This window comes from Hermetia illucens, chromosome 6 (assembly GCF_905115235.1).
Source record: "Hermetia illucens chromosome 6, iHerIll2.2.curated.20191125, whole genome shotgun sequence".
NCBI lineage: Eukaryota > Metazoa > Arthropoda > Insecta > Diptera > Stratiomyidae > Hermetia > Hermetia illucens.
In genome coordinates, this window is record NC_051854.1 from 23,273,598 (window position 1) to 23,296,720 (window position 23,123).

Consider the following 23,123-nt stretch of genomic DNA (forward strand, 5'->3'; position numbering starts at 1 on the left):
AAATTAATGTATTATTCATTGCGCAATTTTATCGTCTTCAAGCAGCAGGTTCTGATTCAGCAACCTCAAAAATGTGGGAAGCACTTTTCCAATGGAACATATAGAAACGAATTTTCAGTTACCAATGGCAAAACTTCATATCCTATATTTAAGGCTGATTTTTTAAATCAAAACAATGTTTTTTAGAAAGGAAAAAATATTTTATTCAATTCTGTATATGTGTGGAAAAGTGAAGATATCAAAAATATCAATTCATCGTGTATAATACGCATACAAATAATATTCGCAGTAAACTTACATCTAAACACAAAAAACACAGTTTGTAAAGGTTTAGGAATATAATTGGAATACATCATTTAGCTACCTAAGTAAATATGACACTCTTAACACATTGCGGACTACAAAATGGCATGTTATTCTTGACACAGAAACGACCTCCAATCAATGATTTTCCACAACCAATACCGGCACACATAAAACATTCTCCATGCCAATGCACCTTCCCCCAAGCAACGCCCTGCTCAGCAGGCCCGATTACATGCTTACAAAATTGACAGCGCTCCGCATAATATGCATCATAGCATCTCAAACATAGTGGCATGTTCGTTTTTTCATCTGGCACATACTGTTGTCCTGCCAAAGGAGTATCGCACTGATAGCAACAAAAATGTTTTATGTGGAATGTAGCCCCTTCAGCAGCGGTGTATTCTTTTGTGAAGATCAATTCATCGCATGCGTTACAACGTGGAATCTTAAGGATAAGTGCCAGATCACGTCCACAGTAAACATTATTCCCATGGAAGAAGTAAACAAGATCTGCAAGGAGCTCCCGACATGTGTGGCAGACAAAGCATTGTGGATGCCAAGCTGCCTCTTTACCAGCACGCTCCGCCTTTACAGCAACTTCACCTGACATAATGTCATTTTTGCATTCACGACACTTCAATACTGCAACGGACTGAACTGATGATGACCCAATGTTCGGTGCCTCTGTCAACTGAAGGGTTTCCAAACTCTTAGGGAGGTTTTCCATAGCATGTGCATATTTTGGAGGTTTAACTTGAGGATACATGTTCATGTCCTCGATTCCTGGTATTGAATTCCACTTTCCAGCATTCGCACCTATTCCGAAGAGTGTAGCATCATCATTTCCGCTGATCGGAGCCATGCCAGGATATGACGTGTAGTTTGGCGTAGGAGGTTTGGATTCGAAACCAGAATCTGAACTCTTCGACGCAGGTAGTGTCGTAATGGGTTGCGCTGACTGATAATACTGTCCTGTAGTGGGCTCGGAATAACAAATGCTAAAGTTGTTCGGCAGAGTCTCAACAAATTCTGTTATCTCTTTCTGGAACGGAGTATTCTCGATGAATTCATTTCGGAACTCATCTATTGGTGCAAGAAGTTTACAGTTGGAAAAGTTTATTTTTCGATCCTTCAGAGCGTTGAGTAGTTTATCATATGTAGGTCCGTTGATAACGACACTTTGAACGGCCTGTTGATCTACTCCAATCCTATCTAGTTTTCGACAAATAGGCAAGCTAAGATTTTGAGCTGCACCAAAATCTGGAACCATTGGAACGTTCGAGAGAATGACACCTTGTCTTCCGATCACTGAAGCCGGATTTTTTAGAGCATTTTGTAAAATTTCCGAATTGATAATTTTCGAGAAAAATGGATCACGCTCGATAACCGCGTCCACTGGTAAGCCCAGATCGTAGGCAATGCTCACACCTCCAAATTTCACCTTACGCATGGGCGTTTCCTGATTAACCACATTTCCGATTCGAGCTTGTACCGGGTTTCGTACTGCTAATGGCGAGTGGAAAGAATCCTGATCTCCATGTTTGGATTTCGTAGTATGGAATGGAGTGGTGTATGGAATGGGAGCCACAAATTTCATATCATCAACCAGCTTGTCCATATCACGTTTAAATTGGTCATTACCAAGGTACTCCGTACGAAATTTATCTATAGGAACTAAGATTGGGTCCTGGGAGAAGTCCACATTTTTACGCTTCAATTCATTCAAAAGTGAGTCGTATAATGGTCCGTTTTCCACCAAACTTTTTACCATATTTGTATTGAGATGCATAGCTCGCAATTTTTGTTTGTTCGCTGGAGTCAGGGGTACATCATTAAAGTCAGGGCTAAGAGCACGTTCAAATGCTACCAATTTATTCGAAAGTAGCTGCGGAGGTTCGCAAAGTAAGGCATTGATCAAACCCTTAGAGCTCAAAACAGCTGTCATCACTCTATCATTGATTACTTGTGCTGGGGTTGCGTGAAGTTTTGTTAAAATTTCTGCAGGTGGGCATTTAACTGCTTCCGATTGAACATCTTCAAGTGTTTGTACGCCAACCACATTTCCAACGACTCCATGAGATACAACTCCAACCCGGACAACGTTACCCTGCCCGACACAGTGCTCTCGAACTTTCTGCACATATTGTTGTAATTGTGCCGTTTCTGCATCAGTCAAATTATCACAAAGCGTAGCATCCAAATCATGAGGTGGCACTTGGAATTCTAGTTGCTGTTTACGTTTGCTAGCTGCATCGCTTCCAACTACAGGAATTTGGCTAGAGCCTAGCTTGTCCATATAATCGGAAATTACATCAGGTGTGGTGTTTGGTGGGATCCATTCAAGTTTAACGGGCTGATCAGCGAGGGCTTTGATTTTCATAACTAAAATATCAGAAAAAGTTTAAGAATATGCCGTAAATCGTGTGACAAATCTTTGTACTTACATGCTGGCTTCGATCGTATTTGACCAAGAATTTCAAATTGGGCCCAACCGGAAAGTTCATCATCGTCGCAATGATGTTGATCTTTACGGCATTTACAATTACGGCAAACTTTTCGCCAAAAGTGTAAATCAAGACCAGGACACGCGGATCCTAAAATAGCAATAAATAGTAAATGAGCGGCAATATTTTTGCAACTATTATTTCTAGACGCGAAATTTACTTTACTTTTCAAATAGTAGGAACATCAAATATTATCTACAATATTCCAGGATTCTTTGCGCGACTAATCAGAAAGCGAGTGGGCGATAGAAAAACGCATTTCGCGACGATATTGCCCATTAGGCTTTTATGTAATTTAACCGTAATTTCAAAGATCTTAGTGGAATGAATTAAAGAAACATAATCTTCTAGGGATTTATTACGTAATTAATCGTTGAGAATCGAATAGTGATATACCTGTATTAGCACTTACCTTAAACGGACTTCGGGAAGTTATTCACAACCCTTAAACGTTAGAACATAATAGGTACACAACGAAAACAAGCAGAACAAGCCAGGACTTAATCAAGGAACCAAATCAAAAAAATTTAAGAGAAATAATTCCAACAAAACTACTCTTATAATAAAAAATACACGAAGTGGGAAGGGACATTAAAGATAGCATGCCAAAAGAAGCATTCGTCAATAAATCAAGTTAAAACCCCATTCAATTGTGTTCACCGGAAAGTATTTCGCCTTCGTCGAATTTTGATTGGACTCTGGAATGCGAAAACGCTTCTCAACAATGGTAGTAAGTCATATAATCTGGTTAACTAGGGAAGCGGATGCTCTTATGGCCGCTGAAGTGGAGACGTGCAAACAGAAATAAAATCATATGGGCGCTCAAGCGGAAAAGTCGTCCGACACCATGTTCTAACTGCCGGAAGGAAGCAAAACGCTGTCGCCAATATTATTCTGTATCGACACCGTTCTCTGTTTTGTCTTATCTGGATGGCTTTAAGGAATGCGCTGATGGTATTTCCTACGTTTCATTTTGAGTCATGGACCTTGGTCAAATGGCTTTGTGGTAGCACCGGGAGGTAGCTCCATAGTGGTAGCACCGGGAGACGCTGTACTCCCTTTGGCTTGCCGGCCGTGATGCAATACGCAAATGCTCCAAAGACCTAATTAAGGCGATCAGACCCGAGTCTGCACGGGGACTTATCTGAAGTGGCAATTTGGTCACGAAACCTTACCAAGGGTATACTGGTACCATGGGAACCGGGATAGCCCCTAGACCCTCATACTTCGGGTGAACTCCCGTTGTATGTGAGTACAGCTCGATTGTTTGCGGTTGGCCCCCTAGTGGGAGTTTCATGAGGGTTGCGGTCATGCTCAAGCGAGAAGAGACCTTCGAGCCTGGGCGTGGTGTTGCGTTTCAACACGGGTGCCGTACTTCTTAGTTCGGTAGAGATTTAAGTATGTCTTGCATCCACCAGTATGAATGCTAAGCCATGCACTTGGTATACACTGGTACCGTTGTTGCTTGTCTTAGCAGGGCTCTGATTGTGGTCACAAAATCAATCCGTCTTAAGAAGACCGTGGGATTAAGTCGTCCAGATAGGTGCATACGTTAAACCCTCAAGGACTTACCTGTTTGTGAAAGAAACAGAAAAGAACTGGAGAGCCAGTTTGCGTTTTTGAATTTTATCCAAGAAGAACAAAGAAAGGTACGTAAGCCTAACTACTTACTATTGTGAAAGATGTTTTCAAATTAAATTCATGTGAATCTGAATGAGAATATATTCAAAAGGAGCTAATCCTTGGAGAAGCGGGTAAATCGAGCGGACAAAATTCATGGGCTGATTACTCGTCTAGTAAATGGCATCCTTGGCAAGATCAAGATAGATTAACTGGATTAATTTCGAGGAGTTCGAGCCAAATATGCACCAAGAAATCGTCATTCCGTGGGCAGCTCGCCTAAATTTCTTTTAGATGAACCAACAGCGGATTTGTACTACCACCACATCTCATAGCCCTCCAACTTTTCTGGAGGGCGTCCTTTAAGACCTGAAAAGCCAGAATTTGAGTTTCTAATCCAATGGAAAATTGCTCGTTCTTTTGATATTTCAGGTCTTCGCTTTTACATTACTCATAAACTATGATAAGCTAAATACTCAGTCTATTCCAAAACGCGTTCAACCACTTCAAATTCATCATTTTGCAAATAGCGTAACAACCTACCATAAACTTTTGGATCTAGCTATGCTCTATTTTCAAATTTTTGTAGTTTCCAAAGAATTCCAAAAACGACAACTAGCTTTTCTTTTTAAGTTTTCAAGTTCACACCGTCTTGTATGGACAATTTCATAGTCTATATCTATGAATGGTAACGCGGTTGTTTGATATTTGGCTCAATAGACTGCGGTGGGCAGATCATCTAATATATCTGAGGGAAAATGATCCATCTGGGAAAGTCTATAAGGCAATATCTTTGATAGAACAAGAAAATGCGAATCCAGAAAGTTGGAATATTGTTAAGACGTGATGCCTCAGGAAAGCCTTTGCAGTCACAGTATGAGGGTCTTTGCCCTCTTTGCCCCTTTGCATTAAATCGTCGTAGGTACCTAAAACATTCCAAAATCGGCAATATACACACCTTTCAAACTCTTTTAGTTCACTAGAATGACTTTTGGTTTGTGCAACGCGGCGCAAACCTTTCAGAGATTCACCCACTCTGGTCTGCGAAACCTCTACTTCTGTTTCGTATATTTGGATGAAGTTCTGGTCACGTCTTCCTTTGAGACCTAGCATTTTGAAAATCTCGAGTGCATTTTTCAATGTCTTCTTGAGGCCAGTTTAGTTTGAATACTAGAAGGCATGCCACAGAACCCCAGCTTTCCGTTTCCGAAAACGGGTAAGGATGTGAGAAGATTCGTGGGCATGTTAAACTTCTACCGTAGTTTCTTTCCCAAAGCGAAAGGTTCCCGCCTGACTACATGGTGCTCAGAGGGTATCCAAGCATTTCAGACCAAAAGCAATAGCTAATGCAAGCTACACTACTAGTATTCCCTTAGCAAGATGCACCCCTAGCTGCATTTGTCGCTGCCTCAGACATCGCCGTACTCGCTGCTCTTTACCAAAAAGCAACTGAACCCCGCTTAGCAGTACTACAGCACTTACTATCGTGAGTCGCAACTAAATAGTTTCGGTTTTCCAGCCGCTCACTTTTAATTTGAAGTAAATTTGACACTTGAGCTTATCAGCCAGTTTATTTTCCATATTCAACACGTGTTTGAAAAAGAAAACATAGTTAGTAGTGTTGCAGAGGGCAAGATCCCACCCACCACCAGCCACCGTTGATTTTTCGCAGTTCTCTAGAGTCTCAGGACCAACTCCGAATATCCATTTAGGGGGCTTCCTATCTTCGACTCAACGTCCAGTATATAAGGAAGTATTTTCCGCCGATCACAATTTAGCGCACCCAGGCATCCGGACGACGAATCCGTTAGTCACCGGAAAATATTCCTATCCGTTCATCAACAAGAAAATTGACTCTTAGGCCAGACAGTGCATCGCATGCCGGGAGTGCAAATCTACGAAACAAATAAGGAAAAAGGTAGGTGTGCTCCCTCAGTCCACCAAGCGTTTCCACTCAATCCATCTCCATTTAATTGGCCTTGCAAGACGTGCACGGTTTCGTGAATATTGATTCGCAATCATCCATATGTTTACCCGGTGGTCTGAGGCGATACCTCTGAAAGACATCTTGTGCCGAGACCCTCTGTAGAGAGTGGATTTCCCGTTTCGGTGTAGTGGAAGTTATAATCATCGACCAGGGAATACAGTTCGAGTCCTCCCTTTTCTCTGAGTTAGTTATTCCACCAAAAATACGTGATAATCGGTTGAAATATTTCGTCATAATGGCGAAAAGCAGGCTTTTATCAGAGTTCTACCATACAATCAACAGTAATATCAATAAAAAATTGACAAAATTAATTCTAAGGTGTGCGAGAAGCGGAAGAAGGATAAATGCGTATTTGTGGTAAGCATGACTGAATCTAGCACATTTTTTTGCAGACTGCGCTTCATCAACAGCTTCTCTCCGAGGTGCATGGCTGCGAGTAACCGCGTATGTGTAAGTGAGAGCCTAGCTTCACAAGAAAAAGTCTACGCCGGATATTAATGTTGCTTGTAGTGCGATTCCATTCCGGAAAATGCGAGTCTAAATAACATACGCACTTCTACCCATCAAATTGCAAAATAGTGCCAGGGGCCAATAATGGACTTTCCTTTTTGGTCGATATGTGCCAACCATTTGATCCAGGGTGTCAACACTGCCTTTGATTGTTTTTATAGGAATTGATCAAATTTGTTTTTTTTCTTAGCAGTTTGGGCAATCTCTATACCTCGATGATATATGCTCAACAAAGTCACAGGCTGACTTTTTCTCATCAACTTACGACAATAAACTGGCTTGAAATTATGCTTCATAAACAACCTCTGTATGATAATGTGGCTTTCGCTTCATGCAACAAATTAGCCAAATCGTACGTAGGTGAAGAAACTGTTGCATATAACATTTCTGAGAGTAAGGCCCCGACAAAGATCAAGCCCAACACGCCGCCCCTGGTTTATTTCTGGTGTAAATTCGAGCTTGCCTCTCCCGAATCGCGCACGAGTCTAATTATATTTCGTCTAATACGCTTTGAGGCACCTCGGAAATCAACGAAAGTGGTGAGTCGTTCTTATTAATACGAATCTATCGGCGTGTAACATGAGCTGTGCACCAACCTTCCATTTCCCTAGCTCGACTAACTCTAACGGTTTGGACGCCCTTGGTTGGATGCCCTTGATATCACCCTACTAACCAAGAATAGGATTCTTAGGATGGAGAACTGGAGAGCGTCTGACCCTCTCCCTATCCCTCTCAGATCTCAGAGGAAGTTTGGTCAAATTATCAAGAACAAACACTCCGATGCGCAAATTGATCAGATTGACATGACAGACGAACTGGAGTCGTAGCTCTGGAAAAAACATTCGAACCCATTTTTAAAGTCTCCCCCTTGCTAAATACAGCAAGAAGACACGGTCACCGTGACCAAGGGGATTTTAAACATATGCTATAGACACAAATATTGGCAGCCATACAAGGACTGTCTGAAGAAGTGCAATTCGGCCATCAAGAGCGCCAAGGAGCGGTCCTGGTTGGACTATTGTCGGAAAATTGAAAACACCACCGAATCTTATTTGGAGGATATGCAACCGTCCCAGCCATACGAGACTATCAAATCAGTAATTACTAAGGATAAAAACGGCTGGGCTAAAAACAGCTTCTCCGCATATAAATATCCGGGCCCAGATGGCATAATGCCAATCATGCTACAGAAGCAGCAAGAAAGGGTTGTGCCATGGCTTGTCGAGATTTTCCGGAGCTGCATCTCTTTGGGATACGTATTAGTATTGGAGACGCCTACGAGTGGTTTTCGTATCGAAAACGGACAGGCGCGGCCATGAGGGGGGCGAAGGGCTTCCGACCAATCAGCCTCATCTCTTTCGTATTAAAGACCCTAGAGTGCTTCCTGGGAATCCACCAATCCGCCATCCCACCAAGGACGATTATGGAGATATCGCCTTTTTCTGAGTCCCAGCATGACTACCTCAAAGGCAAATCCAAAGAAACCGCTCTCCCCGCGGTAATTGGCACCGTTGACCGGTCACTGCAGTACAAGCAGTATACCCTAACTGCCTCCTTGGATGTAGAGGAAGCATTCAACAATGTTAGTACCAACGGCATCAAGAAAGGTTTGACCAATACTGGATTAGAGGGGTATCTTACGCAAGCAGCAGTACTGGTGATACTAGAAGCTCGCCGATGGCTGAGACTTTGCCTTGTACTCAACGGCAACATCTCCAGGCTGACCGTGGCAGTGCAGTGAAACACGCTGAACAGTCTGGGCGATACCCTGAAGGACACCCTCTCGCCGGAGTTCCCGATCATAGGACTGGCCAAGGCAGCTCTGCTCTTGGCAGTCCTTCCGCAGGTGCAGCCTGTCTCCTGCTGGCAACTGTCAAGGGTGGAATCTACTCGCAATACTTAGCAGCTACCGCCTGGCTCTGAAGATCTAAGCCGACTGAACTCTGTCTCCTTGCTCTTATCACAGCAGTAATGACCTTAGGAGTTTGTGCCATCCAAAGGGCGCACCATACACACCCGCAAAGCCGGGATGTTTGGAATTAAGGTAGACCTAGACCGAATACCGGGTTTGGGCCGTTGATAAAGATGATTAAAGATCGAAATTTTGTAGGCGACGCCAAAGCCCGCTGTAGAGTAGTCACAACGAGGTCGGTGACCTCAAAATTTTTTACGTTTTGGAGAAAATTAAAGTTAGACGAAGCGGGAGTTCTAAAGAAAACATGGCTGGAACATAGTTTGAATCGTTTATTAAATAACTTCCGAAGAAAGGATTAAATGGGCGGGCGACCTGTTGATTTAATTTACCAAATAAAATAGAATAGTGGAGTATATAGAGTCTCAGCATTCTTAAACCGTTGACTAATATTTAAAATTTAAAAAGTGTAAATTGGCGAAGAAATGATCATTCCCATCAACTTAATTCTTGTAATCCCGTAGGCCGGGCCGATTTGAAGCCAACGTACTAACTCCAAAATTAGCATTCTAACCAGAAATCTTTAGTCAAATTTTAATTAAACTTAGTCGTAGCGAGTAAATAAGATCAAACGCTTTTGGAATTAACTTCACAAAGTTGTAATTTAGTAGGAAAACTGCTCCTTTGCAGCCCTACGTGAGCCCTAAAAATAGAAGCCAATTCATCAGCACGACAAGTGCCCACGTACAGTTATCCGCTAATAATCGATCAAAGTACTCACCGCAAACATTGCAAGGTGCTCCGGCGCCGCTTTCATGTCCCAACTTCTTCGATTTCGTCAGTTTTTCCCGGCGACTTTCCAGCTTTGACAGCCATTCAGGCGCGGCCGGCGTTTCGACACACGATTCCACTCCCGTTTTGTTCGCGCTCATTGTTTTCCGTTCAATTCACAAAATCCAATGGGAATTTGTTTACGCCACTTCATAGAGATTACGCGGACTTCCCTGCGGTTCACTAACTCCGAACACCTTGCAACCGATTACGAATGTTCGTTATCAGCAATTTGCACTTGTTGGATGCAAAGTGTCATGCGCACAAAGAATTTCGTGGGAAACATATTCCCGTGGGGGATGAGTCATAAGCGAGTTTCAGTTGTTTTATTTTGATGCGTGCATTTCGAATTTTTAAGGTGGAAACTAGCGGAAATTATATTTGGAGATGCAAATTAGACACTTATTGAACACTCTTAACTATATCACTGTATATTGTTTGCAAAAAAACACGCTTAAATCGAAATTATCAATCGGAGCAAAACGCTCGCGAAGCACAACCGCCGGAGTATAAAAAACATAAACACAAAGGGGTAACACTGAATAGCATTACCACACTTAGGAGGTGAATAAGTTCATCGCAATTTTCTATGTTTTCCCCAATTTCAATCGCTGGAGACTACGGTGCCCGGAAATTATTTTGCAACATTTAAAATGACGCGCGCACAAGATTCAAGGAAAAATATTGCAGTCGAACTGCATTCCTAGACATGAAAGAAGATAAAATAAATTAAAGACGAATATTTTAAGAGAAGCTAACTGACAGCTCGAATGCTAAGAAGTTTGCCATTCAGGTAAGAATTATCCTCGCGTAATTTCTAATTAATAGTTGATAATTTGGTTTGGAATTTAGATTTTGTACCGTTTATATAAATCACAATTTCTCTATAAATTGGATAAATTTATCCAGAAATCCAGCCGACTAACTATCAAAATGAACCAATCTCTCCACTAAATCCAAACTTTCCATATGGTAGCACTGCAAGTACACCCCTCAATTAAATGACAGTGCAACAGCGCTTATTGACAAGTGAGTTAGTCAGCAAGTCGGACATAGAAAGTTTATAGTTCGGAGCTCTGTAGTTGATTTTAGACAAATTTCTTTATTATCAATATGTCTGGCCACAATTACGTGACAAATCCTAATAGTTTGTTTGAAGATGACGACGTGGACGACGAAACATTTCTAAAAAATTCGCGTGTGAATCCAACAAGCGCAAACAGCACAAATCCGTTCGAACAACAAAAGCAAGCGTTCGAGGAGAAACGTCGGGAAATCGAGAATCGCACTTTGGAGTCGTCGAAACGTAGTTTAGGTAATTGCCTGGCATATTTCCTACTAAATTGCATGTCGGTGTATTAATTACGCAAAACCCTCATTCCGACTCTAGGTCTCCTGATCGAAACGGAAGAAGTCGGCAAGGCCACAGCTGGCGAGCTGCAAAAACAAAGAGAGCAATTAGAGAAAACCAGTCGCCAGCTCGACGAAATCGGTGCAACGCTACGCTTCAGCCAGAAGCATCTGAACGGCTTGAAGAGTGTTTTCGGCGGCCTGAAAAACTATCTGGCCGGAAATCGAGAGATGGCACCGCGGCCGCCCCCATCCACATCGGCCAGTGGCACACAAATGGGATCACCGATACCTCAAGATAATGGTCTCGGGGCAGCTATGCCGATATCTGCCGAGGACCGATACAACTCGCATCCTATCAACCGTCTCCGGAGTGATGAGGTCGTGAAAGTTCAATCACCTCAGAAGGCTTTTGATTCTCAGCTCGAGGAAAATTTGGGTGAAATGTGTGAGAGCCTCTCGCGCTTGAAGAACCTGGGGCTGGACCTCAAGAGTGAGATCGAAAGCCAGAACGACCTGCTGGACAACATGAACGACAAAATCGAGGATGTGGACATTCGGATGTCGAAGCAGAACAAGGAGATGAACAAGCTCCTCGGCAAGTAGAGACTGAATCGGCGTTTTTCTCAGCACCAATGCCCGCGATAAGCAATTTCCTAATCAAGTTAGTCATAGATCGCATCTGCGTACATCAATAAAGCTGTAAATAACCAGTTTTCTTCTCTATGGATATTTTCTATTTGTTGAAGCTGCGAATGAGCGAAATGTTTTATTTTTATTCTCATATTCCTCATACAGCGCATATCTCCAATGCCATGCATGCTAGCGTTGCAATTAGTCGTACCGTTAAGTGATAAGAAACGTAAGAATAAGTTTGAGTTGTTAAAAGTATTCTAGAAGAGGAAGTAAATGTTTTTTGAAGGAAAATATGCGTTTTGCTTATCTCGAGTACGAAATAATTCCTAAAGTACACAAAACGGAAACCATTCACTGGAAATGCCGAGTTTCTGTGCATCCTAAAGAAAGTCTCTCTTATCGTTTGACTGGCGCGCTGTTATCTGAATGCTCGTAAATTTCGTTTGCTACACTGAGCCTGAATAATGGCACATTTATTTGCCCATGAATGTCAACAGTGAATCGACTCTAACAAAAACTGAATTGTAAGTGGTTCAACGGAAAATAGATTACAGAATTGTTATCAATATGGAAATATTGAATTAGAACACATGGAAGCAGTTTAAGTACATAATCAATGCCTCGATTTTCCTGAAACGTGATTGATGTAAAAAAACGCTGAAAGGGGGAAAACATAACTAATTGCAATCAACGCTATACTTGGGAAATGTTCGCCTGTGGAGCAGATAGTTAGGCATCAATGGCTGTCCCGAGGAGCCAAATTAGTGCTGTGTTGCGTCATTTTGATGCCAGAAACTCCTAAGACCATGACTGCTGTTAAGAGAGCAAGGTGGCAGAGTCCAGCCGTCTCAGATCTTCAAAGCCAGCCCGTAGCATTCACGAAAGGAAAGCAGCTCTCCCATCCTGCAAATGGAGGTCTCTCTGGTCCATAGCTTGACTTTAGTTAGAACTGGGCTGTCCCAAAGTAAGTGCCTGGTTCCCTCCCTTCTCTGCTTCAGCAATGCGAATTGTAGGGCATGGGGAGTTTGGCGGTAGGCAACCATAGGTTGCCCCGTGCGGACCCCCGTAATCTTGCATGCATTTTCATACGTCTGGCGCAAGGGCTGTCGCGATCGGGTTTTATTATAAGCGGCCCACATTCTCCTTAACTTGGCACATAATGGGCCTACGCCATCTGAGGTCTGGGACTCCTAAAAAGTACGAGTAGATTCTACCCTTGACAGTCGCTAGCGGGACACAGACTATACCCCCGAAGAACTACCAAAAGCAAAGCACACCTGGTCAGTCCGTCCATTCCCCTTTATGCTCCTGTGATCGAGAACCCAGAGTAGGTTGACCTTGAGCCGCTCAGATCGTTCAGCGTGTTTCTGCACTGCCCCACCAGCCTGGAGGATGTCGCCGCTGAGTACAAGGCCTTAATGATCGGTTAGAATGGCTATGTTGCACTTGGGGCTCGGATCATGCGCCAGCCATCGACAGACTTCCAGTATCGCCAGCACTTTCGATTGGAATACACTGACGAAACCCAGAAGGACGTACAACTCCACTCCGAGAAAACTCCTCCACCGACCATCTTTGATCCGTTGGTGAAGAATAGAATACTGTATCATAGCCTTGCAACACGCCGCAGGTCTTCCACTCTGCCCTGGTTAGAAAATCCACGGCAGTAGTCCGTAGGGAATGCCCAGATTTTCCGAGGTACTTCGTCTAGGATGTTCCTATGGCCGTAGAGCTAGGGACTCACGTAGTCTGATAGCACTGTACACTGCAACTATTTAATGCCTACGTCTAGGGGAAGGAGGTGCAGAGAAATATTGAGTGCATCTGCGGGTCAGAACTCCAGAGCCCGGTAGTACCTATCAAAATCCGTTCTATTGCAATTTTTGCTCAAAGCCTGCCACCATACAATAGAACCATACGTTAGGAAGGGACGCACCACAATTCTGTACGTCCCGAAAATCATCTTCGGCCGGAGACCCCATTTCTCTGCAAGGTTCTCTGGCAGGCATAGAAGGCTATATAGGCCATCTTAACCTGCAGTTCTATGTTCAATCTCCAATTTAGCTTCGGATTCAGGTTACACCCAGATACTTCACATTAGAGGAAAGAACCAATTTTTGTTCATTCGGCGGCGGAAGGTGGAACTCGGGTCGGGTGTTTTGAATACCATCAGCTCCGTTTTGGTTGAGTTTATGCCGAGTCCGCATCTTGTGGCCCACAGGGACACCTTTCCCAACGCTCCCTCCACGACGTCACTCATAATGGAGGGAAACATCCCTGACACTAAAATCACCCAGTTGTCGCTATATGCCACCATCTTCACCCCGCTCCTGTCCAAAATCCGTAAAATTTCGTCCGTCACTATTAACCAGAGCACAGGAGAGATGTCGCCAACCTGGGGCCTGCCTGTGTTCACAGCTCTGGTCAAGTGGCTACCTCCCACATCCGACTGGATTATCCTGGATATTATCCAATCCAATGCATAACATACCCCTCCAATCCAATACTGGTCAAGGTTTCCATCAGGACGTTGATACTAACGTTGTTGAATGCTCAGTCTATATTCAGAGAAGCAGCTAGAGTATAATGCTTGTACTGCACTCATGGCCGCACCTGCCCGCTTTCGGTATGAAAACCATTCGTGCGCGTCTCTAAGACTTTGGTAGGTATCCCAAAGAGAGACAGCTCCGATAAATCTCGACAAGCCACGCAGCACAACTCTGCTGCTTCTGTAGCATGACTGGCATTACTATGCCATCTGGGCCCGAAGATTTATACGCGGAGAAGCTGTTTTTAGTTCAGCCGATCTTATCCTCAGTAATTACCGATTTGGTAGTGTCACACGGCTGGGGCGGTTGCATACCCCCCAAGCAAGGTTTCTCGTTGGCTGGGAAGTTCGTCTGGACAAGCAGCTCCAAAGTTTCACCAGAAAATTCCGTCCAGGAGCCTTACGACTTTTTAAGAAAAGATGGGCTCGTATGTTCCTTCGACAGAATCTTCCTGAGTTTCGCAGATTCACTGGTGCTTTCAATGTTCCGAAAATAGTCCAACCAGCACCATCTCTTGGCGGTCTTGATGACCGACTGGTATTTCTTCAGGCAGTCCTTGTGTGGCTGCCAATATTTGTGTCTGAAGCAGATGTTTAAGATCTCTCTGGTAAGCTTCCTGAGGTTGAACAGATGTTCATTCCACCATGGTGGTAGTATCTTCTTGTTGTATTTAGCAGAGCACGAGACTTTAAAGGCGGTTTCGAATGCCTTTTTCAGAGCCCCGACCTTTGACTTCAGTTCGTCGGTCGTGCCAGTCTTACCAATTTTGGGCACCGGAGAGTTTAATCTTGATAACTTGACCAAACTTCCTCCAGTCGATCCTCCTGGGATCAGAAAAGCATTCAACTATGATCTGAGAAGGATGTCTAGTCAGACACTCCCCAGTTCTCCACCCTAATGAATCCCATCGTCGGTTCATAGGATGACATGAAGGACCTCTTCCCAACCGTCGCAGTTCTCTGAGCTGGGAAAATGGAAGGCTGGTGTATTGCCCCTATTACACACCGAATGATTTCTATTAATAATACAGTAAGAGGATGATTCCCCCAAAGCGTATGCCATGCATTGACGCCGCAGTCTATCAATAGGTTGGCTTTCTTTGCTGCTATGGTAGTCGTCAAATGTTGCAGTTCTTCTGGCGGTCGTGAGCCATGTAAGCCGAGGAAATATACATGTTTTCTGCTCCCGCCTTATTCAGTTTGACCACGACTAGGTCGCTGGAACTCAGGTCCGAAGACAGAAAAGACAAGCCGAGGCGAACTTCGAGCACTGCTGATTTATCTGCGTTACCCTCAGCATGATCTGCTTGCGTGGGGGGTTCGCACTTCCCGGTCGGACCGTCGATCCTCACCTCCTCCAAAAGCTCGTTGGCAGCGTCGACTTGATCCAGGTCGTCGTCCGGTTTTGCGGAGCGGAACATTTTCACCTTTGCGTTCCTAACTCCGAACCGCACTTTATAATCAACCTTTTCCAATACCTGCAGGCACTCTCCGTTTATACGGAGTAGAAAAAGTTGGCTATTCACCTGGGGTTTCTCCTCCTTGATAACTACCCAGTCGTCCAGGGGAATCCAGTAGTTTTGAAGACACAGTGAATGGATGCAGTTGCCCTTATCCTTGCGGATCTTCGGCAACCAGATGCGAGCGACCGCTCTACTGGAAATCTCGTCGTAGGAGATGACTTTCAGCTTAACGCCCTCCGCTGATCTTAGCGACAAATGAACCAAGAACGTCCCTGGAGAATTAGTCCTCGCAAGCTATAACGCGAAACCCACGGCCTACCTGAGAGGAATTGAAGCAGGAAATGGATCCAATTATTCGCCTTTGGCGTCCAGGAGATGCTCGATAATACGCTGGCCTCAACGCTGGTCAATACCTCCGGCGCTAGCTTGTCACTAGTGGGATTGCCATCTGCCACACGTAAGTGACTCCTGGCCACGTCGCTAAAGGAATTCGCAAGTCCTGGCTCCTCGACTAGCTATTGCTGCTTATCTGTCTGCAGAGGTTCTTTAGTTTTGTTCGATCTTGTCTTGAGATCGATTGCGTCTGAGAGCAATGGGCTTCGCCTTCTGCTAGGCATTTGCTGTTATATTCTTTAACAATTGCCGAGCATTTAACAAGGTCCTTATCATCCCGCTCCTCGACAGTACCGGCCTCCTTACTCTTCGCAATCTTGCTCAGAATATGAATGGCTTTCTGGTACTGAGTCCTGAGCAGGACTCCATTGGACCTTCGCTTTCCAGTGACCGACATTCTTGTCAGTTCTTGGTTTTGAGGGGACCCCCGATGTCGACGATATAGGATTAGGGAGTATTATGGCTCGTACTCGCTACACTCAGTTCGACGGCAATGAATTCCTAGCTGGAAACCATTAGTCCGTCTGCCACCTCGCGGTTGGTTTCAGCACAACGGGGCTACGGCTGGCACCGACTGTACTGCCCTCGACAGCTATTGTCTCCTGCCTGGATGTCAGCAGCTCATCCTCCGATGATGCACCTGACACCACCACCTCTTTTATTGTCGTTTTTTTTTTTTAATTGAATCCATGTCTTGGTCCCACGGGCAGTCCGGAGAGAATGTTCACTCTGACTAGCCCAGCCACCAGGGTAAGAGTCTTATTTAAAAGTGAGGGTGCCCAAGGTATTCAGAATTCGCATACTAAAAATTAAGCTCCCCGTTGTCCACGCAGCCCTCGGTGTTTGCTGTTCCACCTTGGCTTAGGCACCTGCTAGCACCTTCTCCCGTGCAGCGAGGACGATCCCCAGGCTATTAATTCATCTCATCCCCCCACCAGATCCATTTCCTTCTGATACATGATCAGCAGGCAAACAGATCCACGAGGAGGTCATGTGAGGACTTGCCGAACTATGCAACCTTAACCTGAATCATAATCAGACCAGGTCGCCCCTTGTGGGATATTGATTAAGAATTAAATATTCCCTGTTTCTCGTAAAAGGTGACTAAATGGCATAGGAATTTGTCGATTAACAACTTGAGCATTTCAAATCTCTCTATGATCCATATATCCGAGGCAAGCTGATCTTTTGGCTATACCATTTGCTTTCAAAAACGAATTAAGATTCTGATGACGGTAACCGGTTCGTTTGCTCTAATTAAGGAGCATAGGAAAATGTTCTAAGAGTAAGCTTGTGAGATTCTGAGTAACATTTCTTTCCTTGGTAAGCTCGCCGGAATTGGTGTGAATCCGATGGAATTGTGACTGTGGGATTCCCGTGTCAAATGAGTAATAGTTCAGTTTTACCAACGGAGACTTCTGACGCAGAGGAGAAGGAAGCTTTCTATAAGCACGTACAGTTCAGGTGAGGCTTATTAAAGGTGAAATTGTGATCGTGATGGATGATAATAGTTTGTTCGGGCATGCAATGGGGAAAACGGTGTTGGGGGTTGTGTGGGTGTTTGTGGTGGGGAAAAGTTACAGCCTCTGAGCACTCAGACCGTGGGGTACCCGACTCCTTCGTCTAACGGAATATCCTGGATTCGTTTATGTATCGCAGGATTTCCGTTAGTGAAATCGAAATTCTCCACCCAAAATAAGTTAATCATATTAAAAACAGATACGCAGCTAATAATCATATATGGAGCTCGTGTTTGTTCAACAACTTTTTAGTGAAAGCTCTAATTACTAATTCTTAGTCGTACTTTAGTCTACATGTAAGTTTAGTTAAGTTAGGATTTAAAGATCATAGATTTTTTTGAAACTTTCTGCTAAAATTAATTAATGCCAGCACTCGTTTTTGAATTGAAGTACATAGATCTTCTCCCGAATGCAGAACTATAGCTGTAAAGACACTGTCTGAACTCTAGATTAATGGAACAACTGTCAAAGTATGCAATCTTTGGATCAAATGCAATAAATAATTTAAGTAAATATAAATTAGTTTTCTTAAATATTGATCTATTGATATTCCGAAAGACAAGGGAAAGTGTTTGTGAGGGATATACCACAAACAAAACGTGAAAATTCCTCGCATTACTCCAATTGGAAGTTTGCGGTTTTGAAGATTACTCACTTTATTCGGCCGTTTAAGCCTGAGTAGAGAAACAGCCACCTTTTTTCCTTTGACACTGAGACTCAAAAAGGGTTCCCTCTGTAATATATGATATAACGCTCTCATAAGGCTGTAGAAGCTTTTTCGAGGCATAATTTCTTAGCAAAAGCCGTAAGCATGCCTCCAGATCTTTGAAAGTGAAAACCGCATTAGCAGCATGATTTGTTTCATAAGATGGAAATTTAGATAAAGTACACCAACTAGGCGATCCCTCAATAGAACATCAGCTCTAAACCTGTTCAATTTTTCAAATAAGCTCGCCACAACAATATCCCTCAGCAATTCCTACAGACAAGTTAGTCACTTTTTATGAATCCTATCCAATTTTGACCAATTATTTCCTCACAATATGAACTGAAAATATTGTGCCTAAGAGTTTCTGTATGCTCTTCGATTTCCACGTGTCGGAATCGCGTGTGATGTTAAATATTTCTTGGAGATATTGAATGTTTTCGTCAAATCCTAATCTACTTCATTGAGGTTAGAAGGGTTGATTTGACCGTAGTACTTTCTATGACTAGCCGATCGAATAATGTCAGCAAAAGTCAACTATCACTCATGGAGGGTTTTTCAGCCCTGCTATGAAACAGAAAATGCGTCATACTCTTATTTCACTTAAATTCGGATATTCCAGCTTATATTAACGACATTTACCATAATACTAAAAGAAGTAGTTGTAGTAGATTGCATAAAATTATTTATATCGGGATATTGATAAGAGTGCATTCTTTTCACTGCTACTGCGAATCAATGCACTTTTAATTCCAAAGGCGATAACTGAAGGGAAACACGCCGAAGTTTAAATGTAGGAATTTACCGCAGGAGGTCATTTCAGCAGAAAGTGAATAGTTGATCATGATTGCATGCTTTGTTTCTTTGGTATTAGCGACCATTTTCTCTTCAGCCTTTGTTCCATTCACAAGCGGGGTCAGCTTGCTGTGATCGGTTTCGCCATTTGGTTCTATCAAATACCTGATTTGGATGCAATCGCGAGGCTTTCAAATCCCCATCCAGCGTATCAAGCCACCATTACTTCGCAGGCTTTTTGGTCGCTTACCATCGACTTCGATATTCAGACCAATCTTGGCAAGTGAATTCTCGTTAGCGTGAATTACGTGACCATACCATCAAAGAGGCCTCTCTCATAATTTTTCCACGATCGGTGCAACTCCATATCGATCGCGGATATCCCCATTTCGGATGAGATCAAAACGTATCACGCCATTAGTCCAACGCAACATCTTCGTCTCCATTATCGCAAGACGCCGTTCGTTTTCATTTATAGTCGTTGTTGACGTTTGTTGATACATCGATCACAAAGAACAGTTGTGGAACGCCACTTCATCCAGGTTGCGTTAATGCGTGAAGCAATTTCATAAAGCAGTTCTTCATTAGCTGATAGCATTGACCCGAGATATTTAGATCGGATTAAGCGCTGCCATAAGCGCCTTGAAATCAAGAGGGATTTTTTTGAAGGTAGCAATATCAATTTTGATAAATAATCAACTGGATCAAGCTACAGCACCGCGTCGACTCAGCATTCTTCAGTGAGTGGTCGTGGGGTGACACCAGATAATGGAAACTGGGATTGAAATGGAAATTTTGTATGTGCGCTTGTAATTTTTATAAAATAAAAACCATTCAATAAACTTGTGTTGTCTGTGATCTGGTTATGGGTCTTGATCGCTTGCCATAGACTGAAAAATGAATGAAAAAAAATTATGGGATTGCCAGGAGGTTTATTATTCGGAAAAAAAGATGACCTAAGCAGGTCCATAGTATAGGCAAATAGGAAATATAGATGCGTCAATTGCATTATGCTAAGGATGTTGTTTACCCATAGCCCATACTGATTTATTGAGCTATTTATTGGGAGTAATGGAAAAGAGGATTCCTTCCTTGTGCTGTAATGTACTCAAATCCAGATGGTTTAAGTTTTGAAATCTTAAAATTTTTCTGCGAATCCCCTTTTTGTTGGAGTCCAAAAAGTATTCTTTGGTGATTTAAAAAATTGCAGCCGATAATGGCTAATAGAGGCCTGTTTGTAGCACGAGAGAGTACGGTGTTGCTCAGTTCTTCAACACTGGCCCATCTTTAATGGAAACATCGTCGCTACAAATGTGTTGAAATTCTTTTGATATTATTGGGTTTTTCCCACAGCCTTGATTGCTAGGTTAACTTTTCCTCCCTTGCTCAAATTCCGGCATAGATCGTGGATCCGATGACATGTCGTATTATGAAAGGTACCCGGATTATCTAAAGCATCTTTTTATCGCTGTTTTGCTACCAGTAATCTGCAAAAGTCCTATCTTTCATGTGCAGTATGGAATGAAGAATTGTTTGTAAAAAACTGTGATGAAACTCACTTTAGGAAAATTTTCAATAACGGAAATTAGCAAGGACAAATAAATTGTATAAGAGCAGTAGTAGTAGTTGTTTCGAATGTCAGTAGGAAGTTCCGTTCAGTAGGAAGTAACTTCCTAGCAAAGCCTTAACAGCGAAATACGGTAGTATCAGTTTTGCAGCTGGCCCTTCTTGGAAACGCTTGTCTTTGTGTTATATAGAAATTATTTCTGTTCTAATTCATCTTAATTTCTTCGTTCGTGAAGAAGGAAGGAGTGTTGGAAATTTGGAAAGGATACCAAAATTTGGTTGTGGACTTTAAGGTACTTTTTGTGATTACGATTGGAATCCATGAAATTTGATTGGTTTGTAGTTTCCATGCCATCTCACTGTGAGCTCAGACGAGCTGGGAATAAGACGAGTAATATAATATTTTGTAGAATATCATGCGGGATAAAGAAGCGCCAAGGTCATTGCGGATATTTCCGAATTAGATAAGGGAGCGGTTTATGGTCTGTTAGTATTTGAAATTTACGGCCAAACAGATAGGGCCTGAAATATTTCACAGCCCACACGGTCGGAAAAAGCTCTTTTTCCACAGTAGAATAATTTATTTCTGTGTCTATAAGGGTTCTGATGGCGAAGCAAATAGGTTTATGACTACCTGCTGTTCCCCGGGACAGAACAGTGCCGATAGCGAAATTGCTTGCATACGTGGTTAGGATGAATGGCTTACTGCAGTCAGGGTATTGCAATATTGGATCGTTCATTAGAAGATCCTTGCATAGCTCAACCGTTTTTACATATGTTTCGGTGAGATGCACCGATCGACCCTTTTTTAGGCATTCGGCGAAAGGTTTTGTTAATTTCGCGAAGTCTTGGATAAACTTGCGATAGTAGCCTAACCGACATAGAAACCTCTTTATTTCCTTTTGTGTTCTCGGAACTGCGAAGTTTTTTATTGCTTTCACTTTATCCGGACTAGGTTTGACGCCGTCAGGAGTGACCACGTGACCTAGGAAGGCTACTTCTTAATGGAGGAACTCCGATTTGCTGAGTTGAATCTTGAAATTTGATCCTCGGAGTTTGTCAAATATTTTTCTCAAATTTTCTCCATGGTCTCGGAGGTAAGTGGAAAATACAATTATGTCATCCAGATACACGAAGCATATTTTCCCTTGCAGTTCTTATAGGACGTTGTCCATTACCCTTTGGAACGTGGAAGGGGCGTGCTTTAGCCCGAAGGTCATACGGACATACTCGTAATGATCGCCATCTACGGTGAAGGCAGTCTTTTTAATGGCTTAAGGGTGCATTTCGATTTGATGGAAACCACTCGTAAGATATATGGTAAAAAAGTAGAGACTTCTACCTAATTTGTCGAGTATATTAGTAATGTTCGAGCCGACCCCGCTTGTGAACGGGACAAAGGCTGAAGAAAAAGAAAAAGTTGGGCAATAGGTAACGATTTCTTATCGTCTTTTCATTTAATTTACGATAGTCTATGACTAATCGCCGCTTCTGCTTCCCGCTAGCGTCTCTCTTCTTGGGGACTACCTATACTGGGGAACTCCATGGGCAATAGCTTGGCTGAATTATGCGCTGCTCAGGCATGTCGTTGATCTGTCTTTTAACTTCGTGTCTGTGATAGGGATGAGGGATACCGGAATAATTTTGTAAAAATTGTGTGTTTAATTTTATTTGTCAGGATATATCATCGTAATTTAGACATAGGTTTAAAATTAGGGTTTCCTCTTCCTGGTTTAGATGAGAAACACGATTAAAATTTATTAGGTTTTGTTATATTAAACAATCAGTTCCAGGAGTACAGTCGATACTGAAGTTTTCTACTTCGATGAAGTTTGATGACGAAAATTCGCCCACTTTTAGAGGTTGTTCAAGGAAAAGAAGAATTTAAAAATCAAAAACGTTATTTCCTCTGGTTGATTGAATTCTTCGAAATTTGGATGTCTTCTGATAGTTTATTAGAAGGATGTTCGGGTGCATACACAGCAGTGAATCCCCCAAAAACTGTATTTGGATTTTGGCTGGTGGTTGAAATTGCCACCCACTTAGTAATAATGATCTTCAACATGGTCAAAGGGTAGTATAGGTCGCAGGACGAAACGTGGATTGGTACCCACGATGGAGCATAAAACCTGGGAAACGCCTGCTGAACCAACACCAACAGCTATACTACCAAACCCTATCTCCACCTCCACATGGTGATCGCTGGGAGCTCTTTCTTAACGAAAAGCTGCAGACGAAGAAGGATGAAGATGAGTCTCCCGCGCGCTAAAGACGGGACAGATTGGACCAACTGGTCCTTCAGGTTGGGGGTTGGGTAGTGCTGACAACTCTACACAGAAAACAACTTGTTTCGAAGCCACAACAGGAGCTTCGGACTGGGCGGATTACACAACGACGAACCCGGCAGCGACAAAAGAATAGCAATTTGCACATTTTCTCATGGAACGTGGGCTCCCTGTATAGAGATGAAGCTGCT

At 43.0% G+C, this 23,123-nt stretch overlaps 2 protein-coding genes across 2 annotated transcripts; one reads left to right on the plus strand and one right to left on the minus strand.

Annotated features, from left to right (window-relative positions):
* Window positions 1-247: 247 nt before the first annotated feature.
* LOC119660521 lies at window positions 248-10,278 on the minus strand. The gene is made up of 3 exons (XM_038069142.1): window positions 9,621-10,278; window positions 2,751-2,900; window positions 248-2,688 (listed from the first exon to the last, which is right to left on the minus strand). Exons 1-3 carry the CDS (start codon window positions 9,769-9,771, stop codon window positions 365-367), a joined length of 2,625 nt encoding a protein of 874 aa, XP_037925070.1. The 5' UTR covers window positions 9,772-10,278; the 3' UTR covers window positions 248-364.
* A 393-nt stretch (window positions 10,279-10,671) lies between these two features.
* On the plus strand, window positions 10,672-11,947 carry LOC119660524 (synaptosomal-associated protein 29). The gene is made up of 2 exons (XM_038069145.1): window positions 10,672-10,985; window positions 11,061-11,947. Exons 1-2 carry the CDS (start codon window positions 10,784-10,786, stop codon window positions 11,624-11,626), a joined length of 768 nt encoding a protein of 255 aa, XP_037925073.1. The 5' UTR covers window positions 10,672-10,783; the 3' UTR covers window positions 11,627-11,947.
* Window positions 11,948-23,123: the final 11,176 nt, after the last annotated feature.